The sequence below is a fragment of the Gekko japonicus genome, unplaced genomic scaffold (genome assembly GCF_001447785.1).
Source record: "Gekko japonicus isolate JY-2015 unplaced genomic scaffold, Gekko_japonicus_V1.1 scaffold1130, whole genome shotgun sequence".
NCBI classification, from domain to species: domain Eukaryota; kingdom Metazoa; phylum Chordata; class Lepidosauria; order Squamata; family Gekkonidae; genus Gekko; species Gekko japonicus.
The window spans coordinates 61,708-75,613 of NW_015169811.1; the positions used below are offsets into that span (position 1 = coordinate 61,708).

Consider the following 13,906-nt stretch of genomic DNA (forward strand, 5'->3'; position numbering starts at 1 on the left):
TCCAGAGTTAGTGGATCCTCAACATGGAATTCTGTAGTTGTAGAGGGGAATTGGTGAAAATTGTGGTGCAACCACTGCCTCTTCTCTGTGGAAAACTTGGGATCCAAAACAGCATGATTCTTGAGTGATGCTCTGCTATGCAATTCTCCACTCTTTTGTCTTGTTTTGCATAGGGTTAGAAAACCTTGTGTTCTTGGTCGGGTTGGATAGTGGTGTGACATATTTTGCCTGTATGCCCAGCCTCCTTGCCTTTGATATTGGCTACATGGATTCCTTCTCTTTCAAACACCTTGGGATATCATGATTTGATCCTTCCGACTCTCTGCTAGAGATACAACATAACCTAGATGATACGGGAGATACTTAGGAATGGCTATGTATGGGCTGTCCTGCTTCAGTAAAGGTCCTTTGCAACGATAGTGTCAACATTCTTTTAAAAAAAGGCTTGTTACTAAACAATTTCATTCATTTGCTGATATTATATACATATTTCTGATGTTCCATGGGAGGTCATTTTTAACGAAACTCGTGTTGATTTTTAGAGTCTAAGCTTGGGTATATTCAGCATCATGCAGCGCCAGTTATCCTAGCGTATTTTAATAGACTGTCCAAAAGCAAATGACATAGCTGAATTCTTGCCATTTCATATTTCCCAAAAGTTACCCTTGGAAAATAACTATCCGTAATTCTCAGTGGAAGCTTTCAGATACCAGTGCTGTCTTGCCCTCTTTTCCATACTGTGAATTCATGCCTTAGAGGAAAGTGGGTAGAGTGGCTTGGAAGAAATCCACTATGAACATAACAGTCAAAGCTGTGCCACGATGGTCATAGACATAGCTCTACTCCCAATGCTGTGTGACATAATAATTCCAAATACTGTGAATCCAGTTTCTGCAGACAGTTGTTGGGGCCAGTGCCTACCTATGAGTCTGTCTGCTTTCTGTAGAAAGCCCTACTTGTGTACATGGCTGTAGCATCACAGTGTTTCTAAAACATTGCCACTTACTTCACACTACGTCGTGGTCCTGTTTAATTAAAAAAAGGAACTCTTAGATGTTGCTGTTGTATAACATTATAGATGCTTGTTTTAGGACATGAGAAATATTGAAAATCTGATATTTCCCATATAAGACCTTTTTTATTGCAGGAACCTCAGTTCCCAGAAATAGCTGATCCCATTAAAAGTTACTGGTAAACTGCCTGGGATAAGCCTTAATTACTAGCTGCCATTTTTGAGACCACATGGGCAAGAGGAAGGAGCCAAGCCTCCCCTTCATTGTGCCTGGAGCTCTTACTGGGACTCCCTTCCCTATCGCCCTTTTCCAGATTTTGTACCTGGAAGCTACTTTGGGAGCCACTTGTCGGCTGTAAAGCAGGATTTTTAAAAATGCAATAAATAAATGGTATCTTTGGGGTCATGCGACTTTTAAGCCAAACTTCAGAAAGATGACCTGCAGGGGCTGCTTTATCATGCTGTGTGGAAATGTTCTGCACAAGACAGTGATTTACTTAAATCATGTGAGAATGTTTAGGAGATCAGAAGTACTTCAGGAAAGAGCAATTTGCTAGTTTCAGTGACGGTCCCCTCTAACCGAATCTTTGTAAGCTGCAAACTGGATGCATGATAAAAATGTAGCTTTGGAGGACAAAAGCATGTCTCCAGGCCAGAAGGAATTACTGGTCCTTTCTTGTGAATTATCCATGCTTGCTTTTTGCACTTGCTGCATCCTGTGGCAAGAAATAAAACAATGATGCCAGTTTTGAAATGCTGATTAATATTGTCCAGGTAATTCTGAAAGAACTGAGTGTTTACATTGGGGAGTGTACCCTTTTCAGGAAAACCAGTGTATAAAAATGGTGTGATGTGTACTGTTGATTATGTCCTTAATGTCCCTTCTCATTAAAGCAGCAGTAATATACATGTTGATAATTATTATTACTGCTCTTCTGATTATTATGCCAAAAGTTGTGGCAGAATAGAAACTGGTGGGTAAAGCTCTACCGCCCAAAAGGGACTTTCAGGTCAGAGTATGTAAAGAATGAGCAGAAAGGGGATTAAGAGCATAATACATGCAGCAGAAGATTGGACAACCCTAAGAGGAAAGGGAGCTATGGAAAGGTGAAAGGTAAGACAGGCTTTATGAGGAAATACAAAACTAAAAACCAAGGTGGTGGCATTGTGCGCATGATCTGGGAGAGATTTCTAAGGTCAGAAAGCTGAGATACCTTAAAGAGTAGAGAGAGTGTAGGATGAATGGGGTCTTTTCCGCATGCTCAACTTACTCCTGATTTTCTGGGCAGTTGATTCACAAGTGTTGTAATCGGTCTGGGCCCAGTTCACCCACATGTCTGCCCTCTGTACGTTCACAGGTGGAGTCAATTTATTTTATTCCACAGGTACCTTAAATCAGGATTACAGCACACACACACACCCTTTATTTTTTGCCAGCCGTACTTTGATTTCATGGTTGCATTTTTTTAAAAGGCAATAAAATATGCGTTGCAGAGATATAAGGAAAAGGCAATGCAACACTTAAAACAGAAGGCATTTTGGTTGTTATGGTAGTATTAACACTAGAATGTAGGGGATTTAAACTTTCCTGGAGCATTTCTGCGGACTTCACTTCCACACTGTGACTATCCAAATCTGAAATCTCTTTTCCTTTTTAACAGAATAACAGCTATCCATCAATGACAGATCCTTACTTATCCAGTTATTACCCGCCTTCTATTGGCTTCCCGTACTCTCTCAGTGAAGCGCCGTGGTCCACTGGAGGAGACCCACCAATCCCATACCTCACTACCTACGGACAGCTGAGCAATGGCGACCATCACTTCATGCACGATGCTGTTTTTGGACAGCCCGGGGGACTGGGGAACAACATCTACCAGCACAGGTTTAATTTTTTCCCCGAAAACCCAGCTTTCTCAGCTTGGGGGACAAGCGGGTCCCAAGGGCAGCAGACTCAAAACTCAGCTTATGGGAGCAGTTACAGCTACCCACCCAGCTCTCTGGGTGGGACGATCGTCGACGGCCAGACGGGATTTCACAACGATACTTTGAATAAAGCTCCTGGGATGAACAGCATCGAACAGGGAATGGTTGGGCTGAAGATTGGCGGGGATGTCACGGCCTCCGCTGTGAAAACAGTAGGCTCTGTGGTCAACAGTGCCGGGATGACAGGTGCTTTATCTGGCAACGGTGGCTCAAGTATAAACTTGCCAGTGTCGAAGCCGACCTCTTGGGCTGCTATTGCTAGCAAACCTGCAAAACCTCAACCCAAGATGAAAACAAAAAGTGGGCCTGTAATAGGAGGAGCTCTGCCTCCCCCGCCTATAAAGCATAATATGGATATAGGTACTTGGGACAACAAAGGTCCAGTGGCCAAAGTTCCAACTCCCCAGCAGATCCCATCTCCCCAGTCAGTCCCACAGCCACAGATCATCCAGCCTATTCCTGCTCAGCCGCCTCCGCTGACCCAGCTGCCATATCAGAACCCTCAGCCACCCCCACCCCAAAATCGGTGGGTGGCACCCCGTAACAGAAATGCGGCTTTCGGCCAAAGCGGAGGGACAGGCAACGAGAGTAACTCACCTGGGAGTATCCCGGCGAACTCCATCCCTGGCGGCGAGTCCCACCCTGTTCTTGAAAAGCTGAAAGCCGCTCACAGCTACAACCCCAAGGACTTTGAGTGGAACCTTAAAAATGGACGCGTGTTCATCATCAAGAGCTATTCGGAGGACGACATCCACCGCTCGATCAAGTACTCCATCTGGTGTAGCACAGAGCACGGCAACAAGCGTCTGGACAGTGCTTTCCGCTCCATGAACAGCAAAGGCCCCGTCTACTTGCTCTTCAGCGTCAATGGCAGCGGACATTTCTGCGGAGTGGCAGAAATGAAGTCGCCGGTGGACTATGGTACCAGCGCTGGTGTCTGGTCTCAGGACAAGTGGAAGGGGAAGTTCGACGTCAAGTGGATCTTTGTGAAGGACGTGCCCAACAACCAGCTGCGACACATCAGGCTGGAGAACAATGACAACAAGCCAGTTACAAACTCCCGCGACACTCAGGAGGTGCCCTTAGAAAAAGCAAAACAAGTGCTTAAAATTATTGCGACGTACAAGCACACAACCTCCATCTTCGATGACTTTTCTCATTACGAAAAGCGCCAGGAAGAGGAGGAGGTAGTGCGGAAGGTAAGCTAGCTTTAGAGTGTCTTGTTAAACGAGGGGAATCTGGGTTCCCTGGTGTGTGTGGGGGGGAGGGGAGTAAGAGATTCAAAAGGTAACTAATTACTTCAGCTCTTTTTGTACTCCAAAATAGCGCACATCCTTAATCCATAATTCAGAGCGGCAAGCGCTTGCTGGTGGGGTTACATTGAGTTATGCTGGAGCTTTGCTGTAATAGCTGTGTTCTCGTAGGGGTGGGTGTTGTTGGTGCTGGCAGAACTATGCGTAATAATGCTGACAGCCTTATTGGCTCATTTATCTCTATGCCAAAAAACTCAGTGTTTATGGCAGCTGTAGCTCTTTTCTGTAGCTCTAAAGAAATGCATCAGATGATGGGTAGAGTGAGAATTGAGGTACTAATGATTTCTGGAAAATAACCCCGCAGTTGCTGGGATTTTCAAGAGAATATCATTAAGGAAAGGCTAGCTGAGCTGCAGACCGGAAGGTCTGTAGTTCGGCAGTTTGAGACCCGAGTGTGCCGCGTGACAGAGTGAGCTCCCATCTCTGGCCCCAGCTCCTGCCAACCTAGCAATTTGAAAGCAAGAAATTGCAGATAGATAAATAGGTACCACTTCGGTGGGAAGGTTAACAGCGTTCTGCGTGCCTCGGCATTTAGTCATGCCAGCCACATGACCACGGTGAAGTCTTTGGACAGCACTGGCTCTTCGGCTTGGAAACGGAGATGAGCATCTCCCCCTAGAGTCGGATTCATCTAGCTTTCGAGCAAGGGAAACCTTTACCTTTAGCAGGGTAGAGTTGAGTGATGGGTATCAGGAGGTGGTGGAAAGTGCTGTCGAGTTGCAGCCGACATACAGTGACCCCGTTGAGACGTTCAGTGGTGTTTGGCCATCGCCTGCCTCTGCATAGCAACTCTGGACGTCCCTGGTGGTCTCCCTTCCAAATACTGACCAGAACAAATCCCGCTTAGCTTCTGAAATCGAGATAACCTGGGCTATCCATGTCAGGGCACCAGTATCAGACACAATGAATAAATCTTAGTTTGTTCAGTGTACGCAAACTGGCTTAAATGTTGGGCTCACGTGCTCTCTTCCTCTTCCCCTTGTGCCGCATGCCAAGATTGAAGACAGGTGTTCCGCTAACTCCAATTCTGATGTCCAAATGTGGTTGCCTTCACTGACTGAGGTTAGTCATTTTTTCCCCAGGAACTGGGATTATCGACTGGTATTGTTTGCTGAGAAATGTGGTTACTGGCAAGGAATTATCCCCAGTTAGTGAAGGCACCCCAATTCAGATGCCACAGCTAATCACAGTCGACAGCGGGGATGGGGGAGGGCCGTCAGCCTCCTATTTCATGACGTTTGCGATCTTACATCATTACGTTTGCCATTTGAACAACGCTTGAGTCCATCGTGCACACGAAAGCCCACGCCTTGAATAAAATTTTGTTAGCCTTAAAGGTGCCACTGGACTCAAACTTTGTTCTGCTGCTTCAGACTAACGTGGCTACCCCACCTGAATCAAACTTGCCATTTGTTTCATGTCCGAGTGTCGCCTCTGTGGTCGTTTTCCATTCGTGCCTCTTGTCAGTGCAAAGCCCGGTGATTATGCAAAACAGGAAACTAAAGTTACTCAGACCTCTGAACTATTAGATAACAAAATTTGCAAGTATTCTTAAAGGAGTACACACAATGTTAATGAAAATAGTTTTATGGGATTCTGTCCATGGAATGGAAGTGAACTTTCCTGTCTCCTCCTCCTCCTCGCAATGCTGCCCACTGGCCTCCCCGAAATACTGCTCCGGGGGTGGGGACAGGCGACCCTCCGGACAGGCATGAGGCAAAATTCGGAGTCTGCAGCAGAAAGAGAATTGGTGGGAATTTACCTCTTCCCTTCCATTGCTGGAAAACTTAGTCCAGGTCCCACTCAAACAAAGGATGTAGAGGTGAGAACAGCTAAGGTCCCACCAAGTCCTTTGGTCCTGGGCTTGTGGGTGTACCTTGTGAGCAAGTAATGCTTTGGATGTCCTCAGCTTTGGTCCAGCAAGGGAGCAAGATCACGCCTTGGCCCGCAAGGTTGGTGTTGGGCCCAGCACTCTTTTCAACGGCTCCGCCTAAGCGTCCTTGTAATTGTCAAGGTGTCTGTAGTTTCTCCGCAGCCGTTGAGGCTGTCTTCACTCGGTGAGGGTGCAAAATAAAAGTAAAAATACCTTTCGTTACTCAGTCTTAATTCCCAAAGTTCCATACATGTTTCGCCAACGGTGATATCGTGCTCTTCTGGGAGAAACATTGCAAAGACCGACAGATTCCCCTGCCTTGAAGAAGCCTGTTGGCAAGACATGTCGGGAATTTGGGGGATTCTGACTGTGTAATAAAGTGTATTCCCCCCCCCTTTCATTTTGCACCATCGGCCTTAGCCTTATTTTTTGGATCTCTTAGTGTGACTAGTGTGGCGTTTTTATATTTTCTCATTGTCTTCACTCCCCATCTGAGGAAGTCACTGAGGGCTAGAAGATTTGCCTCTCCTAGGCTTTCAGTACCCAAAAAGGGGCAACTGCTTTAGAGGAAATCCAGGTTTGCAGACTTTTTTTTACACAGGCCCACCTCACCCAATCTCCTGGGTCTAGCTCTGTTCCATTACTTTTTGTCAGATTATGAACCTTTCTGCTCCTTCGCTAGGTAGCCACAAACCTAGTTTGGCATCCATTTGACTTAGGGTTGGGGCAGTTGCAAGAAATAAAGCTCCGTCTAGGTAATTAAAGGTTGGAAGTCTTACTTTCTCACAGTGATATCATGGAATCTTGTTTCAGCGCAAAAGGGTAGATTGAACAGAATCTTTGAGAACCATTTTACTCACTTGGGGGGAGTGGTGGAAGCTTCTAGTCCATAAGTTAGAGATATACCTGGAAATGTGATGGGTATTTGTTGTTCCTCGGGAAGAATTTAAGGCAAACACCTCTGAGGGGTTTTTTTTTGTTTTTTTGGCGGAACAGGATTTTGTGAGTGTGCCACTTGTGGAAGCAGCACATCTCATGTGAGATTTTCACTGATCCCCCCACTGTGGCCCCCTCTCCCAATGCTGTTCCTGAGTGTGTGGGGCATAGCAGGTTGCAGCAAGAAGAAGAAGAGACCTCCTGATGGCACCTGGTATTTTTGGCCACTGTGTGACAGAGTGTTGGACTGGATGGGACTTTGGCCTGATCCAACATTGGCGTCTCTTATGTTCTTATCTACCCTGCCCTTCACTACCTGAAGGAGTCTCAGAGCAGCTTACAGTCTCCTTTCCCTTCCCCTTTCCACAACAGACACCCTATGAGGTAGGTGGGGCTGAGAGAGCTCTTTCAGGAACTGCTCTTTCCAGAACAGCTCTGAGAGAACTGTGACTGACTCAAGGTCACACCAGCAGCTGCATGTGGAGGAGTGGGGCATCAAACCCGGTTCTCCCAGATTAGATTCCATGCTCCTAACCGCTACATCAAACTGTGAAAGGGGAATACTGCTTTGATGAAAGGAAATACTACTTTGCACAGAGAGTGATTAAAATGTGAAATTTGCTGCCAGAGGGTGTAGCGAAGGCCATGGGAATGAACAGCTTTAAAAGGGAATTAGATAGATTCATGGAGGATAGGTCTACCAATGGCTACCAGCTATGGTGACTGAGCGGAACCTCCACATTCAGAGGTACTAATCCTCTGAATCCCAGAGCCAAGCGGCAACATCAGGGCAATGCCTTGGCCTCTGTGCCCTGTTGTTGGCCATCCAGAGGAATGGATTGGCCACTGTGTGAGAAAGGATGCTGGACTAGATGGACCATTGGTCTGATCCAGCAGGGCTCATCTTATGTTTTTATGAAGGGAGGGATAGGAGTGTTCCATTCATTTCTCTCAGTGCATGGAATCTAACCCCCTCCATTTAACAGAGTTACTTGAAATGCCTCTGTCTCACAGTGCCCTGTTGTGGAGAGGGTGATGCACTATCTCCTTAAACGGAGTCTTTGTTTGCAGAAGCTCTTTGTACTAGTACCAGCTCTCTTTTAATTGCCAGGCACTTTATTCCACTTTACTGTAAAACCGAAGTTATGCTTGTCAAATGCTATGTGCTATAGAATTTTGTCCAACTGGTATACACAATTTATCTTTGGTTTTGTTAAGAGTGGTGCTCAGCCATGAAGCCTAATATGCCCTACTTGTTCACATCAAAATACTTTTTAAAAATTCAGCATTATGGGTTTATGCTGACGCTTGAATTAAAACGTGCCGGTGACAGATATAGTAAGATTTATGGGCCATAATCTGAAACAGTAATGTGTGTAAGGTCAGCATTTCCACAGCTTTTGTAGTCTTCTCTGCAGCAGTTCCTGTTTCTGAAGCAACAAGCTGCTGTCAAGTGAAAGTGCTACCTTGAGTTACAACTTTTGCATAGTCTCCCTTACAATTTAAAAAAGTTTGCATTCAGATTTTTCACTGCGTGCATATTTATAGTGTCCGTGAACGGTTGCAGTAGCTTCCCGGCTTAAGGTATGTTTGGGAGAAGCAGCCTCTCTAGCACCATAAATAGGCTGGTTCAAGTGCCACATCGCACTTACTGCTCTTGAGACCCCCACCCTCTTGCTTTGAAAGTGGTTTGCCATAATGCAGCTGGGGGGGGGGATGACTGCTGGTGATAAATAAAAACCAATTGAAAATCCCCTTTAGTGCATTGAATGAATGGTACATTCCTTTGGATCCTGACTATACCCTTACCTTGCTTCTCAGGAATATTATTTGTTTAAGCTTCTACAGTTGGAATTTTTAGTCTTGAAGAAGAGTGTGGAACATGTTCCTCGCAGCTGGATTGTGAATAGCTTGTCAGCTTGAAGGGCCACATTTAATTAGTGTATTAGTTGCATGTGATCTGTATATCTTTTCATAGACATGGCTAGTGCCGATTTCCAGTTAATAACAGTATTTTTAATCTCTTAATTATTACTGTGGATTGGGTCCAGATTAAATTTTTTCGGCAGTGGATGGAATTTTCTGGCCTTCCCCCTCCCACCGATTTGCAGAAAATGGTGTGTGTGGGGGGGTAAGGGACCCTGAGGATCAACATAATGGAAGTTTGCAGTTGGAAGAGGGATTTCAGTGGAAATTAACAGCTCAGTCTGGATCCAGCCCCACGAATGAGAATCTTAGGAAGATGTTAGAAAAATCAGAATATAGAAATTAAGTTGAAAGACTTAACATTTGCTGCCTCATTTGGAATACATCTGTCCACTTATTGCAAACTTGTGAACTTTTATTTTGAAAAGGAGAAAATGAGGATTCCAACAAAAGCCCATCTGTATGTGCTTGTTAAGTGCTGTCAAGTCACTTCCGGCTCATGGTTGCCCTAAGAATTAAAGTTCTCCCAAACATCCCGTCATTAACACCCTTGCTCAGGTCTTGCAGACCGAGGGCGGTGGCTTCAAGATTAGTGTAGGGTGGGCACATGCTGCGTTCCCCTGGATTTCTCTTGCGATCCTATGTAAATATTAGGGGACTTAAGTGCGTTGTAAACGAGAACAAAATTTGTGTCCTGATTTAAAAAGAAGCTTGTGCATTGCTGGGAGAAAATGCCTATGAAAGGTTTCTGACAGCAACACACTGACATGAAGGCCACCTTCAGCTAAACTGCTAGAAGGCTGCTGCCTCCTTCCAGCTCCTGTGGAAGAAGAATCCTCTCACTCCCTCAGCCAAAACAGTGGCTGGGATAGTCTTTCTGTGCAAAGCATTGTGGGTGCTTTTTTCCTGAAAATTAGAAATCCCGCAGCAAACCTGGTTGTAGCTCTAAGCACCCATTGAGCTTTGTGTGGTTGGGAGAAGAGCCTCTTTAGGACCACAAAGTTTGGGATACGTGTTGGTCAGATGGCAGCAGAATTTTCTCATTCGCTAGCAGTCAGTGCCATCTCCTCTGCCAGTGCTCACTAAAGGAGCATCCTGCTTCCAGCCTAGTCCTCTCACCGGTTCATATATCTATCGCACTGAGCTAGTTGCGGGGATGGTGTCATAATACTAGCAGAGCACGCTCTTTGTATGCTGTGGGGGGGGGGGTTGGTAGTTTTAAAGAAGTTTGCATCCAATCCCCCATCCTCTTCCTTCTCCCTTTACTCCTGTAGTTAACAGGTCAGGGAATGCGCTACAGAGAGCTGTACATTGACAAATACTATCAGAACACTAGAGAAACAAGAGTGCGTGGAATTACATTTAATTAGGCAAAGTGGTGAAAGAGGAACCAGGGCTGTATCTATATCAGGGGTCCCCAGTGTGCTCCTGGTGGGCACCCTGGTGTCTAGCAACATCTTTTTTTAGTGCCTGCCAGGGGTTTCTAGGAAGTGGCCGGGGCCAGGTAGGGCTTTTTTCCAGCAAGGCTTCTGATTGACTATTGATGATTTGATTAGCTATGCAGATATATTTTTTAAATGTTGTAGTGGTCGAGAGTAGCGGACTCTGTAATCTGGCAACAACTGGGTTCGATTCCCCACTCCTCCAAGATGAAGCCTACTGGGTGACCTTGGGCCACTCCCAGTTCTCTCAGAAGTCTCTCAGCCCCACCTGCCTCACGGGGTGTCTGTTGTGGGGGGAGGGGAAAGGCAAGGCAATCGTAAGCTGCTTTGAGACTCCTTAAGGTAGAGAAAAGCAGGGTATGAAAACCAACTCTTCTTCTCATCTACACTGTGTTACTGAAGTTAAGCCGTGGTAATCATTTTGCGTCTGGCTCCGGCTCCCGCAGCAGCCATTTTTGTGGCAACCGTTTTGTTGCCGCGGGCACCACGCCATGTCAGAACTCCAGACGAGCCCACAGGCTCAGAAAGTTTTGGGACCCTGATCGATATTCTTAATGAAGACTTCCCATTGCTTCACGGGAAGGCATCTTGTCTGTATACAGTTTCTTTGGATGCTTAAAAAGTTGGGGACAAGACTCGTTTTGGGTGGTTGCAGTAAAGACCTGCTTCACTGCTTTCAGAATGCTGCAGTGGCCGTAACAGTCACTTGTGCCTTAAAACCTAGTAAATTTCTTGTGCCATAACACACGAAGCTGGTTCATACCGAATCAGACCATCAGTCCATCAAGGTCTGTAATGTTTACTCAAACTGGCTTTAGCTTTCTGGAGTCTCAAGTTGAGTTCTTATACATCACCTACTGCCTGATGCTTTTCACTGGAGATGCCGGGGATTGAACTTGGGACTTTCTGCATGCCAAGTAGATGCTCTACCACTGAGCCACAGTACCTTATACCACAGTATTGTCAGTCTTAAAGATGCCACAAGCCCCCTTTTTCTACCTGCAGCAGACAAATAGGGCTGGCCTTCTGAAAAGGTTGTGTATTTTAAAGCTTGTGTTTCAGTGTTGCATTTTTTGGTTCCGAATTCTAACTGTGTATTTTTCTCTTTACAGGAACGTCAGAATCGAAGTAAACAATAAGAATAGACATATATAGCTTGAGATATATATGTGTATATATATCTGATATTAAAATTTGATTATGAAAAATCGAATCTTTTTAAAAAAAGAGTACTCTGGTGCCGTATTCTGGCATCAGAAGACTGAAAAGCTTTCAGCTCCGATATCGTTTTGTGTGTGTGTGCGTGTGTGCAGGGGAAATTCAATGGTTGCATCTTTAAGTACATTGGAAATTTTTTGTTTTTGTTTTTTGCCCAGGTGAATATGCGTTCATTTGTATCTTTTCTATGTAAAATGCTGTAGAATCCATGAATAAAGGTGTTACCTGTTTTTTTAAAAATAATTTTAAGTTGGTTAAACAGTTTTCATGATTATAATTCTATATTCTGAAAATATGAGTGTCTCCCAAAGACTTCAGCACAAATTATGTTTTCTAATCTGGAAATTCACCTTAATTTTGTATCTATGTACTACAGATCCTCTTGTCTCACCATTCCCACGATTGTTTTGATTCTTCATGGTATAAAAAAAAACCCTTCTCCTGAATCTTTCATTTTTAAGCTCAATTATAGAAAACCCTAAGCACGTATTAGAATTTTGACATTAATACAGCAAGCTCAGATCACTTTGAGTAGTTTTCCTCTGTTCAGTTGATTATTGTTTTAACTGCTGAAAGTACACCTTTTGCTGTCCTGTAGAAAAGCATAATTCACAGGGCCGTTTCTCGTGCAAGCTGCATAAATGAAAATTGCTCTAACGCACAATTGTGCTCTTGCCTGACTCTCAGTCATCTCAGTGGGGCTTTCATGAGAAATGTTCCCCATGGGTTGTGGCCTTAACAGTGTCTGAAAGTAGTCTCTCCCCCCCCCCCTTTTTCCTATTTGGTGAACCAGTGCTCTTCTGGGAGCACCTGCTCTGTATCATACTGCAAAAGGTGAGACATTTTTTTCTCCCCTCTCTCCCATCACCTCATTTTCTTTGTAGCTTATTGGTTAAATAATGTCAACATTGCAAGGGGTTTCTGGCAATGTGGGTTTTTTACATTAGGCTGGTTTTCAGTGTTCTGTTAAACACTCCCCCCCCTCTTTTCCACTTCTCGAAAATGCCATTTGGAATTTTATACCAATAATGGTGAGCTTTAATATAGAATCTTAGTACAGACACACATGATGGATTATGCTTCAGATGTTTAAAGTTGACAATGTGTGTAAATTTTTTTTCCTGTTGGATGAGTAAAAAAAAAAAAGCCTACTGTTTTAAGAAATGGGATTTGCTGTCATGTTTCTGTGGAATGAGGGAGCTGTTTTGAGGAACCAGCCACCGATCGGAGTTTTCAAAAAATTAAGCATGAATTCTTTGGTGCTCATGCCTGTCTCTCTAGCACACCGAAGTTTGCACGTGTATCGTAGAGGATCTTTTACTTATTCTTAGAAAGCAAATATCTTCTTGAAAACTTATTTACTCAAAAAAAAAAAGGACCTCCAATTTAAATGAAATTTAAGATGTATCATTTAGACTTGTATTTAGAATATATAGCTTTGTCTCTGGACTGTTACTTATGGTGTAAGGAGTAACGGACAGCACCGGATTTAACTTTTTTTTTCCTCTAGGAGAATACAAGCCTTAATAAATAATACCTACTTAGCATGTGTGATGTCATCTCATTCTTTACCCACCCCCTGAGCACTTCAAGGTCTGCTCACATCACGCTGGGGGGGGGGGGGTTCTCAAAGCCAGGGCTATTTTGTGCTCTCTGCCCCCACCCTGAGCTGGTTGCCTGAGAAAGAGCATGTTGTCTATCACTGTAGAAGTTGCCATGAAGGCTTGACAGCTGCTGGGTTAGCCAAAGTGATGGATCGAAACCCACTTGGGCGGTCCCCGCACGTTGCCATGAAGGCTTGACAGCTGCTGGGGTCCCCGCGCACATCAGACTGAGAAGGCAACGGCAGCTTCACGAAGATAGGTTGAGGATAGGAGACCCTTCCTAGCTGCTTATCGTATTCTTCGTCACTTTGAACATAAGAACATAACAGAAGCCAGTGTTGGATTAGGCCAATGGCCCATCCAGTCCAACACTTTGTCACACAGTGGCCAAAAATACCAGGTGCCATCAGGCGGTCCAGCAGTGGGGCCAGGGCACTAGAAGCCCTCCCACTGTTGCTCCCCCCCCCCCAAGCACCAAGAATACAGTGCATCACCTGCCCCAGCCTGTGAGTTCCTATCTGTGCCTTGTGGCTAATAGCCACTGATGGACCTCTGCTCCATGTGCTTATCCAATTCCCTCTTGAAGCCGTCCATGC

The 13,906-nt window shown here is 44.9% G+C and overlaps 1 protein-coding gene across 1 annotated transcript in view; it reads left to right on the forward strand.

The window, feature by feature from the left end:
* YTHDF1 (YTH N(6)-methyladenosine RNA binding protein 1) overlaps positions 1-13,237 on the forward strand; it is a 21,975-nt gene extending 8,738 nt beyond the window's left edge. The window contains exons 4-5 of the mRNA XM_015417148.1: positions 2,674-4,197; positions 11,601-13,237. Coding sequence (XP_015272634.1) covers positions 2,674-4,197; positions 11,601-11,627 — 1,551 coding nt within the window. The 3' untranslated portion in view covers positions 11,628-13,237. The remainder of the gene's footprint in view (positions 1-2,673; positions 4,198-11,600) is intronic.
* Positions 13,238-13,906: the final 669 nt, after the last annotated feature.